At 42.3% G+C, this 19,023-nt stretch overlaps 1 protein-coding gene across 1 annotated transcript; it reads right to left on the reverse strand.

Moving 5' to 3' along the window:
- Positions 1–362: 362 nt before the first annotated feature.
- man2a1 (mannosidase, alpha, class 2A, member 1) lies at positions 363–18,978 on the reverse strand. The gene is given in 27 exon segments (XM_042509180.1): positions 363–924; positions 1,202–1,312; positions 1,641–1,838; positions 2,142–2,146; positions 2,205–2,280; positions 2,282–2,334; positions 2,646–2,787; positions 3,111–3,244; positions 3,663–3,777; positions 3,956–4,084; positions 4,525–4,761; positions 5,099–5,267; positions 6,063–6,130; positions 6,703–6,817; positions 7,895–8,092; positions 10,035–10,225; positions 10,428–10,605; positions 11,479–11,665; positions 12,310–12,483; positions 12,566–12,693; positions 13,542–13,625; positions 14,391–14,478; positions 14,583–14,727; positions 15,193–15,414; positions 16,158–16,353; positions 17,792–17,901; positions 18,908–18,978. Coding segments are annotated over 25 exon segments (3,459 nt in total). The 5' UTR covers positions 16,299–16,353; positions 17,792–17,901; positions 18,908–18,978; the 3' UTR covers positions 363–753.
- Positions 18,979–19,023: the final 45 nt, after the last annotated feature.

Raw genomic sequence — 19,023 nt, forward strand, 5'->3', positions numbered from 1 at the left:
AAAACTGTCAGTTTAATTTCAGTGTTTTTCTGTTTTGTTTTGTTTTTTAAATTAAAAATGACTTTGACCTTTGACACTGATTTCTGATTTCAACATTTTATTTTAATGTTAATTTGCTTTTAGTTTAATTTAATTTTCACAGACGGCATCCACTTTTTACCTCATTATTTCCAGGACTTTTCAATGACTATTCCAGGACTTTTAAAGACCAAACATTCTCGTCATCGCCCTCTCCTTCATTTCTATTTGTTTTATTTTTTTAAATAATGAGTTCAGGACAGAATAAGAACTGCATTCAAAATGTTTGTTTTCCTTTTTGTGAATTTTAAAGAAAAAATTGGCAATTTTTTTATTTAGGGGGATTTCTAAGGAAGTATTTTTGGCATTTTTTAAAGAAAATATTTTGGTGATTTTTTTGTTTTATTTTGGGGAACTTTGAAGAGAAAATTATAGTTGGCAATTTTTTAAATAAAAAACATTTTCGACATTTTTAAAATGAAAATCCCTAAACTGCTTCGATTTATCAGCCAGAAACTATAAAAACAGAAATTATTGTTGGATTTTCAAACTTGCGACGGTCCTTGAACTCATCTTTCAGTGTATAATTTGAAAATGCATTGACTTTTCCAGGTTTTTCAGGACCGTTTGAACGTTTTAAGTTTTGTGTGTTATTTTGTGTCAGATTTTGATGTTGAACGAACGCTCCTCCGTTTCGGTCACAAACCGACGACATTTCGGGTTTTAGCTCGTTTGTCAGTCGATCTCCACGCGGAAAGCGCTGATTTCCATCGGTGGAAGGCGAGCGATGCGCGGCGGCTGCTGTTGCCGGGCAGATTGGGGTTCGTCGTGGAGTCGCAGCAGAGTGAGAGCCGAACGCCGGACGGACCGAAACTGAAGAGGCGAGAAAAGATCGTCCAGATTCACCTGCAGACCAAAACACGGAAATCAGCTCCGAAAATAAAACACAGAAGAAGAAAAGTCTGAATCACAGACAAGTCGTAAAAAAACCTTAAAATGACGGAACAAAGACGACACCGAAAAATAACTTTAAATCAAAGAAAAACTGAATTTAAACCTATAATTCGTTTTTTTTTCACTTTTTATCATTTTACATCTTAATTAAAAAAGAACATCGTGAAATGTAAATAAAATAATAAAAATAAGAAATAATTAAAAATAATGTGTGTGTGTGTGCGTGCACCTCCTCGTGCGCGCTCCACGTGCACTGCAGTGGTGGTTCGGGGGCGGAGTTACAATCAAAGCCCTTCCTGTGGAGGAGGAGAGCCACTTCCTGTGATGGACTTTCTGCTTCCTGTTTACCACAAACACAAACAAACATTCCTCAGTTTCTCTTTTGATGTTTCAAAAGTTTAAAAACACGTGTTTTTGTTATTTTGTGACGTTTTGTGTTGTGTGTCAGAAAGAGACGACGAGTCAGAGACGTCCACTGAGGGGACCGCCGGCAGGATGGGCGGGACAGAGGGGACGCCAAAAAAAACAAAAACAAACACCTTAAAGGTGAAAAACGGCAAAAAATTCTCAAGAAAAATAGTTAGTCAAACTTTTTTGGCCTTTATTTCCAGGTGTGTTTCCAGGCCTTTATTTCCAGGTCTTTATTTCCAGGTGTTTCCAGGCCTTACCTGCACGTCCTCCAGTGTCCTCAGGTTCAGCAGGTGAACGTCACACGGCAGTGACGCGCTCAGCGGCTGGAAGGGGCGGAGCTTCGGCCCCTGGCTGTCGCCAAGGGCGAACATGGTGAATGGCGGGTGGCAGAGGGAGAGCGAGGTCAGGTGAGCGAGCAGTGACAGGTGTCCAACAGAGGCTCCTCCCACTTCCTGTTAGGAAACAAATAGATAAATAAAAATTACAAATAAATACATCAATGAAAATAATGGAAAAGTAAAATCAATAATGAAAGAAAAACTACATAAAGAAAAGAAACCAAAAAATATAAAGAGAAAAACATAAAAGCAAATAAGTAAACTAAAAAATATGAAATCTGTGAAGAAAATATTTAAAAAAGTGCAGAAAAGAGAAAAAAGATCAGAAGTGAAAAAGATTACGTTTAGAGTCGACCTGATGACATCATCACACGTGTCAGCGGCTGAGCGATCGATTCATTCGTTGTGATGTCATCACCGAGCCCCTTCACCTACCCCCCCCCCCCCCCCCCCCCGCCCCCCCCCCCCCCCCCCCCCCCACACCGCCCCCGCGGTCCTCCAGCAGCAGGTTGTAGAGACTCGCCGTCAGCTTGTTGTCGGTGACGCCCTGACCGAGGCCGGGGGCGGTTATCGTCCTGCTGCAGACGGCGCTCCAACACCACCTCAAGCTCACCTGCACATGACACACAGGTCAGAGGTCAGGGGTCACAGGTCACAGGTCACAGGTCACAGGTCTCACCTTTAAGCCGTCAGAACGGACCGCAGACCGATTTGATGTGACGTTTTGACGGCTTATTTCCAAATTTTTTTGTTTTTTCTTTTAATAAATTGCCAATATTTTTCTGAAAGAAAAATCTGTTTAAAAAAATCACCAAAAAGTTTTGAAAGAAAAAGGTTTCAATGAAATTGCTAAAAACCTTTGACCTGCGTGAGTGTCCTAAAACCCTCCGGTCCAACAGAGGCTGACCGAAACGGTCTCCTCACCTGGTCTGAGGGACGCCACAGCCTGACTCTGAGCCGCCAGCAGAGACACGCGAGACGTGGCGTCCTGCAGGAACGCCGCCGAGGTCATCGGGTAAAAGTTGGCCTGCAGGGGGAGCTTCGACAGCGTCCGCCGCTGCTGCATCTGCACCCAAAATCACTGATCAAACATGATCAATACAGCACATCATCAGAGCTGTGTGACATCATCAGAGCTGACATCATCAGCGCTGTGACATCATCAGAGCTGTGACATCATCAGAGCTATATGACATCATCAGAGCTATGACATCATCATGACATCAGCGCTGTGACATCATCAGAGCTGTGCATCATCAGCGCTGTGACATCATCAGCGCTCAGGGCAGTGACATCATCAGCGCTGACATCATCAGAGCTGTGACATCATCAGAGTTGTGACATCATCAGCGCTGACATCATCAGAGCTGTGACATCATCAGAACGTACCTGGAAACCGTTGAGGTCGGAGTAGAATCGGTTGCCGTTGGCGACATCGCTGATGAGCCGCATGGCGAGCTCGCGGTTGACCTCTGACCTGATGTCCACCATGTTGGAAATCTGCAGGGCTCTCCCAGCATGCCCTGGGGCACAGACAGGAAGTCAGTCACTGCTGACGTACATTTATACTTGTATACTTGTGTTTAGATACATTTATCTGATATTAGTACTCATGTTTAATTTCACTGAAGTATTCCTCTGTCTCCTTTAAGACTCTGAGACTTCTGAACCCTGAAACTAAACTTCCCCTCAGGGATCAATTAAGTATTTCTGATTCTGATTCTGGATCAATAGTCAATTAATCAATCAATCCTGATCACGAATCGTGGATCTGGATCGTAGATCTGGATTATGGATCTGGATTGTGGATCTGGATCGTGGATCATGGATCTGGATCGTAGATCTGGATTATGGATCCGGTTCATGGATCTGGATCATGGATCATGGATCTGGATCGTAGATCCGGATCGTGGATCTGGATCATGGATCTGGGGTTCTTACCGTCCAGGTGGAACAGTCGCACCGTGTGCGAGAAGTGCCGGAAACAGGAAGTGATGTCAGAGAACAGTGGACCTCTGGAGACCCGGACCAGGGGGGGCTCCGAGTACGAATATGGCTGCGGGGGGGGGGAGAGTTAGTCCTGGTCCGACAGCAGCATCTGCATCTGTTTTTTGTTCTAAATCTGGTTCTAGATTTGACTGTGGTTCTGGATGTGACTATGGTCGTGGGTTTAAATATGGTCCTGGTTCTAGATATGGTTCTAGTTATTATAGTAGTTCTGGTTCTGGTCTCACCTGGGCCCCCTCCGCCCCCGGCAGGAACAGGTAGGCTCCACTCTTGTCCCGGTTGGCTCCGGTTCTGGTTCCGTACCACAGAAACTGGACCTGGACCTGACGGGTCAGACCGGACCGCAGACGCAGCTTCTACATTTCAAAATAAAACGTTCCAGCTGAGTTATTGTGAGTATTAATCAATAAAATTTAAAAAACCCAAATCATCATTAACAATAGAAAAATAAATCATTAAATAAAAAAACATCATTAACAAATAAAAATAAATCAATAAATAAATTATCATTCTTAATTAATGTTATTAGTAAGTGAATATAAATGGAAATATAATAATGATCAGATAACAACATTTCTGTTGTTTTAATCCATCAGATAAACAAACTGATTAAATTATAATAATTTCATAACTTTAGTCATTTAAAAATAAAAGATTGCACAGTTTCTTTATCTATATATTTTATATTTCATATTTCAATACACATTTTTGAGTTTTGATTGATAAAACTCATCATGTTTCAATTTGTTGTGATTAAAAATGTTTGTTTGACAGTCTTTTAATTTGAAAGTCTGACCTGCAGCAGGCCTGTTTCCGGGGAGCTCCATATTTGGACATGTTTGTTGCTAAGTGACAGGGGGGCGTCGGCCTCAAGTCCTTGTGGGCGGGACACCTGGAAGTGCTGGGCCTGGATGGTTGGCGGGTCGCCGCGGCCACTGAAGGTGTACTGAACCTGGTGGGCGGAGCCAGCGGAGGCTTTGGTCACATGATACACGACGAGCGACAGAGGAGGAAGTTCAGCCAGGAAGTCAAGCTGACGGAGACAACGTAAAATATAAATATTATTATTCATAACAATAACAATGACACTGAGGAAAATAATAATCAAGTACTATAGGTATCATTTTTATTGTTGTTATTATCAATACTGCTATCATTATTAGTAGTAGCAGTATTAGTATTCACAATCAAAATATGTATAAATATAACAATAACAACAACAATAATAATAATAATAATAATAATAACAATTCTATTTACATAACTTGAGAAATGTGATCAAACTAAGAAGAGGAAATACATTACAAATATAATAATAATAACTGAAATGACTGAAGGGAAATCATGAAGTTGACTGAAGCGTTCTTCACCTGGAAGGAGTCTGCGGACGCTCGGCTCGGCTCCACCCACACCGCAGAGATCTGCGCTGCCATTGGTCGACCTGTTTCTGCGTCGACGACTTGAGCATCGGGACAGTCGACGACAACGCTGATGACGGACGAGCGGAGCTGCTCCGTCGGGTTAAAGACGATCAGAGACCTGAAACACAAACGGATCATCAAGACTTCACATTTCCTCGTTATGCACTGGTTATTAATTCGTTATTAACTGGTTATTAATTCGTTATTAACTGGTTATTAATTCGTTATGCACTGGTTATTAATTCGTTATGCACTGGTTATTAACTCGTGCTCTTGTATTTATTACACAGTAACCGCTGACGTGGCGCTGCTGTGACTCAGAGACAAAACTCACTGTGTCAATAAATCAATAAATCTGTAAAAATTAAAAATTCGACGCAGCAGATTCCTTTATTTTTTCTCACCAGCAGGTCGCTTACAGGTTTATTTAACTCAGTTTGTATATTTTTATGATTCTAAACTTTATGCACCAGTTTATAAACTGTACTGTTTTTACAACTTTCTATACATGGCACACTTTTATAAATATTTTACATGATTATGTTCAATAATGTCACATAATATACATGTTTTTAATTCAATTCAAGGAGGCTTTACTGGCATGACAAATCATTTTATTTTATTTTTATTACATTATTTCATTAAAATGTTATTATTTTTATATTGCTAAGACTTAAACACTACTTTTCTACATTGTTATGCAGCATAATGCACATTTTTATTTTTACATGTTTTACAGACTCAGAATTTTACACATATTTTTAAATATTTTACATCCTGCTGTCAAACGCTGCAGCATAATGTGTGTCGTTTATTTGTCTTTTTTAGTGATGCTTCACATCAGAGCGACTGTGACGTGTCGTGATTTCCATCAGAGGATCAATAAAGTATTTGTGAAGCCCCGCCCCCTCACCTGGGCTCCTGGCTGAGCGTGAGCGGCGTCTTCTGAGGCAGCGCGTCCTGCGCCGACATCACGTCGTCCTGAAACACACAAACGCTATTGATTATAAATCTTCACTTTTCATCAACTCACCTGCTGCGACGCTGCAGACTTTCAGACTGTTCGTTGGCATACCAACGAGACGTTTTTCAAGAAATATTTGGACTTTTTCTTCTTTTTTTGTAAAGAGAACATTTGGGATTTTTTTTCTTTATTTTATATTTTAAGCAGGATCCAAAGAACACATTTTGGTGATTCAAGATGTTTTCTTTAAACATTTGTGGTGATCTTTAAAGAAAAGATTTTGGCTATTAACATTTTTAATTTTTTTTTTCTCTAAAAATGTTTAAAGGTAACATTTTGGCTGTTACTGTTTTCTAATTTTTGGCAATTTTTCAATAAACACATTTTGACAAGTTTTTCTTATTTTAAAGTTTAAAGGTTAAAGTAAAAAGGTTTTCACATCAGACGCTGTTGATGTCTCTTTGAGCGTCTTCTTCGGTTATTAAAAAATGATTGCTGAGTTTAATTTTCATACTGCCATAAAAAGATACAAATATTACAGAAACAATAGATAGGACAAAGGTAACAGAGGTGGGGGGTCAAAGGTCACCATTTGCATGAAGGGTTTTGATTGGTCGTGGTGGTACTGGCTCTTGTCCAATAGGAGCAGCCAGTGGGCGGAGCTCTGCAGCACCTGGTGCAGGTTCAGGATCGAGCGAAACAACCTGGAAAATAAAAACTCAGTTTAATACAAACTTTGATTGTCACTGAGTTTTCATTTTCTTTGACTTCAGAAATTTAATTTAGTTCTTATTTTAAAAAAAATATATATTTTATTGAATTGACCTGAATGAATTCAGAATAAACATGTGAAATCACATGGCTTGATTTTTGTTTTCTCTGCACAAAACTAAAACAAACAGCTTCACTTTAAAAAGTGTCAAAAAGGAAGAACGACGGACAAACGGCGTTAACGAAACTCTCATCAGGCGGGATGATGGCAGCTAATGTTAGATGCTAACACTAAATGAGTGGGAATGAAGGGAAGCTAACGCTAACTGCGCACACGGAGCGAGGCGGTACCTGTTACCGTTGCCGGTGGCGACGCCATCCTTCAACAGAGAGCATGGAGGGACAAATGAGACAAAACACAAGCTAGGGCTAAAGATGCTAAAGACTTCCAGGTGCTACAATGCTAATTCTGATGTGTCATAAAAGTTATGTGAAAAAAATCATCATTTAGCAACACACGTAAAAACAAGCAATAACAATGAAGGTAAATGTTTGAAAAGTAAGAACCTTATTAAAACTTTGATCTAAACAGTCCATCAACAGCCATGCTATCTATGCTAACACCTGCAACTAGCGTTGACTCATCATTGATCAGCTGCTCACAGTGTGTTGATCCGCTCAGCCTCTCCGTCTCCATTTATCAGGAGTTTAATGATGAAACTTTAAAAACACCATTCAGGACTGTTTGACTGCCAAAGGCCGCTAAACGGCTGATTGATTTAAGTCTGTTGTTTGTTGTATGTGAATCTTTCTGCTGATAGTTTTTAAGTGTTTGTGTTTTTAGTCTGTTTGTTCTTTATGTGAAAGTCTTCATGCTGCCAGGACTCAAATATTAAAGAGATTCTGAATCTCAAAGGCACTATCCCTGGTTAAAGAAAGGTAAAATAAAATAAAATAAAATAAAATAATGTCCCAGCACATTTCATTACCCATCACTAATACTGACTGATTCTGACTTCGCTAACATGCTAACAGGCTAACAGGCTGGGGTGCTAACAGGAAGTAGCCACCTGGTGCCGTAGTCGACCACCACAGGGTCTCGGGCGGTGCCAGTGACGGCGTCATGGTGCTGGAACAGCGCCAGGCTCCGCCTCCCCGCCGTTAAACGCTGGAAGTGTTCATGTGCCGGGAAGTCATCGACCAGACGACCGTCGCCCCGGAAACGACGCATCTGAGCCAACGTCAGGCTGAATAGGATTTCTGTCGCCCTGTTAAAGGAAGAAAAAGAGACATTTATCAAAGATTTACTCTAAAAAATTGAAACGTTTACAGAAGAAAAGAAGGACTCAGTAAAATCAAGACACCAGAAATCGATGTAAAAAAAACAATAAACAATTTTAAATGCAGTTATAGAAAATAAAGTTTTAAAAAAATCCAAAAATAAAGAGTATACAAAATAAACAATGTGGGTAGGTTTCCAACTGTGGGACTTGGGTAGGATATCTTCTGTATGACTCACGTAGGAGATAACCTACCCAAATCTCTAAGGAGACAACCCACCCGAGTCACACAGGAGATAACCCACCCGAGTCACTCAGGAGATAACCCACCCGAGTCACACAGGAGATAACCCACCCGAGTCACACAGGAGATAACCCACCCGAGTCACACAGGAGATAACTCACCCGAGTCACACAGGAGATAACCCACCCGAGTCACACAGGAGATAACTCACCCGAGTCACACAGGAGATAACCCACCCGAGTCACACAGGAGATAACTCACCCGAGTCACACAGGAGATAACTCACCCGAGTCACACAGGAGATAACCCACCCGAGTCACACAGGAGATAACTCACCCGAGTCACACAGGAGATAACCCACCCGAGTCACACAGGAGATAACTCACCCGAGTCACACAGGAGATAACTCACCCGAGTCACACAGGAGATAACTCACCCGAGTCACACAGGAGATAACCCACCCGAGTCACACAGGAGATAACCCACCCGAGTCACACAGGAGATAACCCACCCGAGTCACACAGGAGATAACCCACCCGAGTCACACAGGAGATAACCCACCCGAGTCACACAGGAGATAACCCACCCGAGTCACACAGGAGATAACCCACCCGAGTCACACAGGAGATAACCCACCCGAGTCACACAGGAGATAACCCACCCGAGTCACACAGGAGATAACCCACCCGAGTCACACAGGAGATAACCCACCCGAGTCACACAGGAGATAACCCACCCGAGTCACACAGGAGATAACTCACCCGAGTCACACAGGAGATAACCCACCCGAGTCACACAGGAGATAACTCACCCGAGTCACACAGGAGATAACCCACCCGAGTCACACAGGAGATAACTCACCCGAGTCACACAGGAGATAACTCACCCGAGTCACTCAGGAGATAACCCACCCGAGTCACACAGGAGATAACCCACCCGAGTCACACAGGAGATAACCCACCCGAGTCACACAGGAGATAACTCACCCGAGTCACACAGGAGATAACCCACCCGAGTCACACAGGAGATAACTCACCCGAGTCACACAGGAGATAACCCACCCGAGTCACACAGGAGATAACTCACCCGAGTCACACAGGAGATAACTCACCCGAGTCACACAGGAGATAACTCACCCGAGTCACACAGGAGATAACTCACCCGAGTCACACAGGAGATAACTCACCCGAGTCACACAGGAGATAACTCACCCGAGTCACACAGGAGATAACTCACCCGAGTCACACAGGAGATAACTCACCCGAGTCACACAGGAGATAACTCACCCGAGTCACACAGGAGATAACCCACCCGAGTCACACAGGAGATAACTCACCCGAGTCACACAGGAGATAACTCACCCGAGTCACACAGGAGGTAACTCACCCGAGTCACACAGGAGATAACTCACCCGAGTCACACAGGAGATAACTCACCCGAGTCACACAGGAGATAACTCACCCGAGTCACACAGGAGATAACTCACCCGAGTCACACAGGAGATAAAGTACCTGAGTCACACAGGAGATAACTCACCCGAGTCACACAGGAGATAACTCACCCGAGTCACACAGGAGATAAAGTACCTGAGTCACACAGGAGATAACTCACCCGAGTCACACAGGAGATAACTCACCCGAGTCACACAGGAGATAAAGTACCTGAGTCACACAGGAGATAAAGTACCTGAGTGTGGCCTCCAGCGTTCGGTCGAGGCGTTTGTAAAACGGTCTGGAGGTGAAGTACCCGCTCCAGTAATGATCGTCACGGTCGGCGTATGTAAAGAAGTCGCCGCGGAGTGTCGGCAGAGTCGTTCCTGTTGCGCTCAGACGCCGCTGAAGAGCTTCGAAGTAATCAGAGAGCGTCCCGAAACGAGCCTGAGAACAGAAAGAAGACAAGGAAACTGACTTACTCTTTCTCAGTTTTTACTGCACATCGGCCGCTAGGGGGCGCCATGATTTTAAAAATGGACGTAACATCACACAATCAGAGTTTGCACTGGCCTTTCACCAAAATGTGTCCATAAATCAAAGACAGTTTGTCCAAATATCAACAGACTCCGTGTCTTAGGCGTCTTGCCTTGACGTGCAGCTCCGGGTGCTGGTCAAAGTAGTCGAAGAGTTTCTGGTAGTTACTGAACTGAGCATTCCACTCGCTCAAGTCCACGAAGCGAAAGTCGTCTCCGAGCGGGACGAGAAGAACAGGAGAACGGAAGAGACGGGACTTCTGCCGGTACTGGTCCAACAGGAGGACAGCTCTGAGAGGACACACAGAGACATCACAACATCAGAGAGACAGGAGGACATATCTGAGAGGATACACAGAGTCATCATACCATCAAAGAGACAAGAGGACACACCATCAGAGAGACAGGAGGACACGTCATCAGACAGACAGGAGGACACCTTGAGAGGACACAGAGTCATCAGAGAGACAGGAGGACAGCTCTGAGAGGACACACAGAATCATCAGAGAGACAGGAGGACATGCAATCAGAGAGACAGGAGGACATCTCTGAGAGGATACACAGAGACATCACACCATCAGAGAGACAACACACGTGTCTAACAGGAGGACAGTTCGTCATTTCATTATTGAGCCAAAGTGGACGTTTGTGCCGAATTTAGTAAAATTCCCTAAAAGTCTGGTTGAGATATCACAGTCAGGAAATGAGACGGGTTCAAAGTCACAGTGACCTTTCACCTTTGACACCCAGAATCTAATCAGTTCATCATTTGAGTGGCTGTTTGTGCCAAAGTGGGAAATTCCCACAAATTGTTCTTGAGATATTGTGTTCATGAGAATGAGACAAAGTCAAGGTCACCATGACCTTCCAAAGCCAAACTAATCAGCTCATCCTGGAGGATGTTTGGTTCCAAAATAAAAAATAAAAATAAAAAACTGTGTTTTTTGTTTGTGAAAACAATCGGATGAGTTTTTTCTTCAGGAACTGTCGGACTCCGAGTCGGAGGATTATCATTTCACAAGTTTAAATTTAAAAAACAGAAGTCAAAGAAAAAAAAGTAAAACCAGAGAGCTCAGAGTCACAGAACAAAACTCAAAGCTTTTATTTTTGATAATAAAGTTTATAAATATGAATTAGTCTTCTTTGGCCCCGCCCCCTTCATACCTGTCCTGCACGTTCTGCTCTGTGATTGGCTGTGGCGGTATTCTCCACGGACAGAAGACCCGCCCCCCCGGCAGGCGGTGGAAATCGAACTGACAGCAGACAGCCGGGTTCGGACCACACGTGTGCGGTACGTCATAGCTGTAGAACGGCATCATGTGACACGTGATGTCACTGTGAGGGGAGGAGTCTGACACACAGGAAGTGGGCGGGGTTAGAGAGACAATGCAAAGTTTGGGATATTTTGCCCAAATTGTAAATTTAATCTTCAGCAATATCTGAAAAATAATAATAAAAGCTACTGTATTTCCTCTCTATTTATCTATTTTTAAATAAAACCTAAAAAAATTTTCTCATAGCATCATTTTCTGCTTCTTTCTTTATTTAAACGTTTGTTTCAAAGAATAATACCTTGTTTTTCTTGTTTGTGTGATTTTACATCTCCTGTATTATGTTTTTTTTAAAAATATTTCTTACATCAACATTCAGATTATTTAAAAAAAATTTCATTCAAATTATTATCATCAACTGTCATGAATCTGTTTTCCTCCAAACTTTTCTGTCCTTTCTTTCTTTTTCTTATTTTCCAAATTTGTTTTCTAGGATTTTAGGACATTTTTGTTTTTTAGGATTCAAGGACATCTCTAGGATTTCATATCATTTTTTAGAACATTTCTAATTTTTAAAACATTTTTATCATCTTAGGTTATTTATTGGATTGTTTTTGATTGATTGGTTAGGCTTTTAGGACACATCTAAGATTTAAGGACATTTCTTTATTTAATTTCCCATCATTCTCTCTGTCATCACTTTGTCTCGGTGTCTCTCGCTCACCCCAGCTCTGTCGCCATAGAAACTCCAGTGTCCGTTGTTGGGCGAAGTGCTTCTTGACGGCGTAATGAACGCGTTGGATGACCATGTTGCTAAGCCCCGCCCCCTTCAGCAGGTAGGTCATAGAGGGGGAGTGGCCAAACGGATCCACGGCCCAGCCACTGCTCGGCTTCACACCTGGACACAGAAATCAGGGTTACCACGGCGACACACCAAAAGACCACAATCAAACAGCAAGAGGAAAGGAAGCGTCATGAACCCAGGTGGCGCTGGATCCACTGGTGACCCTCGATCAGCTGATCCAGCAGAGCGAAGTAGTGTGAATTCGCTTCGTCTGCCATCACCCAGCCGCCTGTAACCAGCTCCAACTGCCCCGCCCCCACCAGGCTGACCAATCACAGAGGAGCAGAGAGGAGAATTAAACAAACCAACAAATGGAGAAGCAAATAAAAAAGGAACTACATGTAAACAAAATAAATAAAACACAATAAAACACTAAAATCAGGAAGTAACATGAAACAAACAAAAAAACAAGGTTTCGCCAAAAAACGTTTTACAGAGAAATCCCGTGAAGAGAAAAAAAGACTTTCAGATGACGTCAAACTTCTGTTACGATCTTTTTTGGTCATTTTTTTCTTCATCCAACAAATATGTTTAAGAGAGAGTTCAGAGATTAGGTCCTCACGTAGAGTGAGCGTGGAGGGAGCGAAAAGGGGGGAGTAAAACATGAAGCGGATGGAGCGAGACGTGAAGCGGATGGAGTGAGAAGTGAAGCAGATGGAGCAAGATGTGAAGCAGATGGAGTGAGTGAGACGTGAAGCGGATGGAGCGAGACGTGAAGTGGATGGAGTGAGACGTGAAGCGGATGGAGTGAGTGAGACGTGAAGCGGATGGAGCGAGACGTGAAGTGGATGGAGTGAGACGTGAAGCGGATGGAGTGAGTGAGACTTGAAGCGGATGGAGCGAGACGTGAAGTGGATGGAGCGAGACGTGAAGCGGATGGAGCGAGACGTGAAGCGAATGGAGTGAAAAGGAAGGTGGATGGAGTCACAGATATAATCAATCAGTGCATGAAACAGCAGGTCTGTGGTGTTTCCTGTTTGTTTTTTGGTGTTTTACAGTTTTATGTGTTTGCATATTTTGTTTTAGTTTTGTGGGGGATTTTTAATTTATTTTTTGTTGTTGTTTGTTTTTTCAGGGATGTTCTGAATGAAGAAATGGAGACAGGAAGTTACCGTTTGACCATCTCTCTCTTCTGCTCGTCGATGTCGTTCCACCATTTAGAGAAGTAACTGATTTCGGCCCAAATCATCGTCCTCCTGATGGACAGAGACATTCAGGGCCGTCAGAATCACTCAGTCAGCAGCAGTTTGATTCTGTCCGCAGGTTTTACAGTTTCAGTTTGATAATTGTGACATTTGGAAGACAAGTTTTCTTCAAAAGAACTCCCCAAAAAGCTTCTTAAGAAAATAAAACCTGTCTAAACATTCAAAAATGTGTTTAATAGTGATGAAAAAGTGCTGATGAAGAGAATCGATGGTCGTTTCAGAGAGTGTTTGGTCTTTCACATTTAATTCAAAGTCCTGGAAAAGTCCTGGAAGATTATTGGGAAAAAAATGTGTATTAACCCGGAAGACCATCAGGACATGCTCCTGCTAAAAGCAGGAGTCATATGGTCATGGAAAACCTGGAAAAGTTCTGAAAATCTTCACAGTTTTTCAGTTTCACAAACCTGTATGATAACACATGATGTGTTCAAGGACTGTTGGAAATTTTAAAATCCCACAATAATTTACATTTTGACTGTTTCTGGCCAATACATGAGGTCATGTTAGTGATTTTTAAAGGAAACATGCCTGCCAAACCTGTGGGTTTTAAAGAGAAAACCCCTTCTTTAAAAAATCATCAAATAAATAAATAAAAATAAAAAACACCAATTTTTAGATGTAGATTCAGATAAAGATGTAGGTGCAGATGTAGATAGGGATGTAGATGAAGGTAGGGATGTAGATGTAGATGAAGGTAGGGATGTAGATGTAGATGAAGGTAGGGATGTAGATGTAGATGAAGGTAGGGATGCGTACCTGCTGTCTTCAGTCAGTTTGATCAGCATGTTGTTGAGGATGTGTTTGGTCTGATCCTGATAATAACTGTCAAACGTCTTCAACCAGCCTGAAACACACACACACACACACACACACACACACACACACAGATGTTGGTGAACACACACACACAGATGTTAGTGAACACACACACACACACACAGGTCTCACCGGGGTCGTTGTGTGAATGAGGAACCAGGAAAACCTCCAGCGGCTGCTCGTCCCACTCGTTACCTTGGTAACGGATCTCGAAGCCTTGTTTCCAGGCGCCGCCGTCAACGTTATCGAAGGGCAGGAGGCTGTAAACATCCAGCAGCTGCAACAATTATAATGAAAACTAAAACACTTTGTTTAAATCTTTTTCTTCTTTATGAAAACAATAATTTAAAAAAATTAAAGACCGAATCACTTCTGTGAAGTTTTAAACATGTTTTCTTTAAACTCAGACCCCTTCTTTCAGACATTTTATAATCTTTGTGATGAAGTGATTAAAACTTTAAATATGACAGAGTTTTTGAAAAAGAAAACAAAATAACTGAACCCAAGCAACAAGCTGTTTGTTTGTTTTTATCGTCTTTTGTTTGTTTTTCTTTTTGTGTTCATTATTGTTTCTGCTTTCTTACTTTTCTATAATACTCCGATAAAATTCACTTTGCTGACTTAAAAAAAAGGACATATATTTTCAGTAGTACAAAAACATAATGGAAATAAAAACACGGCAAACCTCCTGAAGTGACTTTACTTCAACTTTACTCAAATTAAAAAAAAAACAAAAACTAACCTGTACGCCTTCCGCACCGCCTTTCGTCGCCTCAGCCAATCGGCAGCCAGGCAGCGCGTCTGCTCGGTCGGGGGCGGAGTCTGAGCTGCCATTGGCCCCGCCCGCCGTTTCCCATGATGCTTTGCTGTGGAGCAGAGAGTCCCGCAGCGAAGCAACCAGACGGCTGTTGTCGCTAAGGAGACGCTCCAACCTGTCAATCTTCTGCTGGAGGCGGGACAAATCCTGCAGACAAAAAAAACGTCAGCCGAGCTCACACTGAGCACAAAAAATAAAAATAAAAACAAGTAAATGTACAAACAAGTACACACAAGTTCTTACATCCTTTACTTCACCTATTCATCTTTAAATACATCGAAAAATACAACCAAATAAAAAGCTTATTTAATATTTCTTTTATTCAATTTATGTTTTTGGGTTATTTTTCAGGAAGACATTGTGGAGATTTGACTCATGGATTCTAATTATGACAATAAATATTTTTTAGTAGATGTGTGTGTGTGTGTGTGTGTGTGTGTGTGTGTGTGTTTTCAAATTATTTTTTAATCCCTAAAAAATAAGAGCAGGCCTAAGGGACAGCTCTTTATTTTTAAGTGGAGGGGGGGCTGTTTTTGTGGACCCTCCAAAAGCTGGTGGATTTTATTTTGGCGGGCCGGCAGGTTTGGCAGACTCGCTTTCATTGAAAATCAGACAAAATAAAACAAATCAAACACATCGCCCCAAATTTTTGGAGATCTTTAAAGAAAAAGAAAATCATTGCCAAGAAATCACCAGATAGTTTAAACAAAAAAAAGAAACGGCGGGGGCTGGTGCACGTTAATCAGAGCGTGCACGGCTGCATCGCTCCACATGTAAACAGCTTCAGAGGAAGATTTCAGAATAAAGGCAAAAACTGGAATATCTGGTGTGTGGAAACCTGGTCACTTTATTTTGAAATTCCACTGATGCATCTCCGCATGTGGACTCACCTCGTCCACCTGTCCTGCAGGTGTCTCCTGGCGCCGCTGAAGCTCCGCCCCCTGCATCAGCTCCAGCATGCGGTACAGTGACATCACAGCCACGCAGAAGACCCCGCCCACCAGCACGGCCAGCAGCCGACTCCTCTTCATCGCCCCCAGACCAGTGAAACCAGTAAAACCAGTGAAACCAGTAAAACCAGTGAAACTAGAGAAAACAGCAGAACCAGTGAAACCAGTAAAACCAGTGAAACTAGAGAAAACAGCAGAACCAGTAAAACCAGTGAAACTAGAGAAAACAGCAGAACCAGTAAAACCAGATAAACCAGTGAAACTAGAGAAAACAGTGGGACCAGTAAAACCAGTAAAACCAGTGGAACCAGCTCAGTGCTGACGAGCTTAGCGTGACACACAGAAAGTTCCCAAAAACTCGCCGCCGTCGGCTGAGAAACGTCATCGTTCTTTTTGTCCAGAAGCGTCTCGTAAATACACGACTGTAGTTTTGTAATACTGCGTCTTTTTTATGGGGGATTTAATGACGCAGTAATTAAAAGTTTTCCTGGTAAATGTTTTGGTTTTATTCTGTAATATTGTGGCTGATTTTTTAATTAAATTCACGAGTTTAATGTTGAAACATTACAGCGTTTTTCTGTGAAATTTCGGAGTTAAATTTTGTAATATTACGCCATTCTTTCTTGCAAATTTACAAGTTTAACCTCGTAATATGGAGATTTTTTATAATCTCGGAAATTGTGACTTTTTCTTGTAAATATGAGTTTGATTTCATAATATTATGACTGAGTTTAATCTCAAAACATTCCAACTTTATTTTAGCACATTTCTGAGTTTTATTTCTTAAAACTGACTTTTTTCTTGTGAATTTCTGACTTTAATTTCATCATATTACAAATGTTTTCGTGTAAATTTATGAGCACAATCTCATAACATTGTTACTTTTTTCCTCATAAATTAATTAATTGAATCCTGTTAACATTGCAATTCTTTTCTTGTAAATTTACACATTTATTGATGTAATATTATGATTTTTTCAGGTTAATGTTCAAGTTTAAGAGTTTAATCTTGTAAAAATTACGACTTTTTTCAAGTAACTTTCTGAGTTTCATTTCATAATATTACAATTATTTCTCGTGAATTTATGGGTTTAATCTTTGAATATTCTGAGTTTAATTTCGTCATATTACGACTTTCTTCATAAATTCGTAAATTTAATCCCCTAAATTATGACTTTATCATGGTACATTTTTGGGGTTTAATTTTGTAATATTGTGTAATATTAAGACTTTTTCCTCATAAATGCACCAGTTTAATCTCATGATATTACAACTTTTTCCCTGTAATTTAATTCATTTAATATCTTAAAATTACGACATTTCTGTCTCATAAATGAATGAGTGTAATCCGCGAGACGTGGCCTTAACCCTCCACTGAACTCATGGATTCATACTTTTGATCAGAAAGAGACCAACAACAATAAACTTATTTTTACTTTAAGAACAAAATAATAAAATACTCTAAAATGAAAATATTCTGTATGGTTTTTGCTGCGTTTAAAGCTGTCAGTCGCCGCTGTAGCTCAAACGGCTGCGGAGATAAAATTCAGAAAACTTTAGATTTTAATTTCAAACCTTTCAAACTTTCTCAACTTCCGCCTGGCTGCAGCGGGTCTCGCGCTCCGGTGGGTCTCGTGTTGCTTCTCACGTGCTCGGTGACGCAGACGTTTGACATCAGTTTCCCGCTAAAACACAATAAAAACAACAAAAAAAACAAAGTTTTAGTGACTAAAATGAAATAAAGTTTGTTGGTCCCTCCGCAACGCGAGCTCGGGCCGCTGCTGCGCCTGCGCCCTGCTGTTTGTTTTGCTTCTGGTTTGGTTCAGCTGACTCAGCGCTGCACAGACTTCCGGTGAGGACATGACGTCATCTAACGACTTCTTCTACTGCAGTAAAGAAACTGCAAATGAATAAGTAAAATAAAATAAAACCGCAAACACAAAAGAAAAAAGTAAATCTGCCAAAAAAGAATAAATAAATAAAATTAAATTAAACAGCAAAAAAAGCAAAACTGTCAAATAACCGTGCGGAGGACCCTGTGTCCACCAGGAGGCTGTCCCGGTCCGTCCCCGCCCCCCATCTGCTCATCGATGGACCCAGTCCAGCCCGACGCCCCGTCGTCCTGCACTGTGACAACCGCGTCCTTTGAGTCCTCCAGAGCTTTCAACACCACACAGCCTGAGCTTCTGAGGGACACGCTGGAGCCCGCAGGGACCCCCGCAGGGACCCCCGCAGGGACCCCCGCCTCTCATCGTAGATACGGGACTACCTCGCCAACCGACCGCGGCGCGTGAGGGCTCGGGACTGTGTGTCTTCACCCTGTACACTGCAGACTCCACGTTCAGATCCACGAACTGTCTCCTGCAAAAGTCCTCTGAGGACTCTGCAGTGATGAGGACGGCGTCCTCGTGTTGTGTCGTCCTCATCACGGATGAGGACGACACAGAGTTCAGACAACTCACCAAAAACTTAGTGGACTGGTGAAGGTGAGACCAGCTCCAGATCAACACGGGGAAAACCGAGGAGCTGGAGGTGGATGTCCGAGGGCGCAGACGCAGACGGCGGTGAACATCCAGGGAATGGACGCTGAGACAGTGGACTCTGACCAGTACCTGGGTTCACCTGAACCAGGAACTGGACTGGACTGAAAACACCGCTGCACTTTATAAGAAGGGCCAGCGCAGACTCTACCTGCTCAGGAGACTCGGGTCTCTCGGGGGACAGGGGCCACTCCTGAGGACTGTCCCTGACTGTCTCTGACACTGTCCCGGCATCAGCCGTCTTCAGTGGTCTGCTGGGACATCAGC

This window comes from Plectropomus leopardus, chromosome 20 (assembly GCF_008729295.1).
Source record: "Plectropomus leopardus isolate mb chromosome 20, YSFRI_Pleo_2.0, whole genome shotgun sequence".
Taxonomy (NCBI): domain Eukaryota; kingdom Metazoa; phylum Chordata; class Actinopteri; order Perciformes; family Serranidae; genus Plectropomus; species Plectropomus leopardus.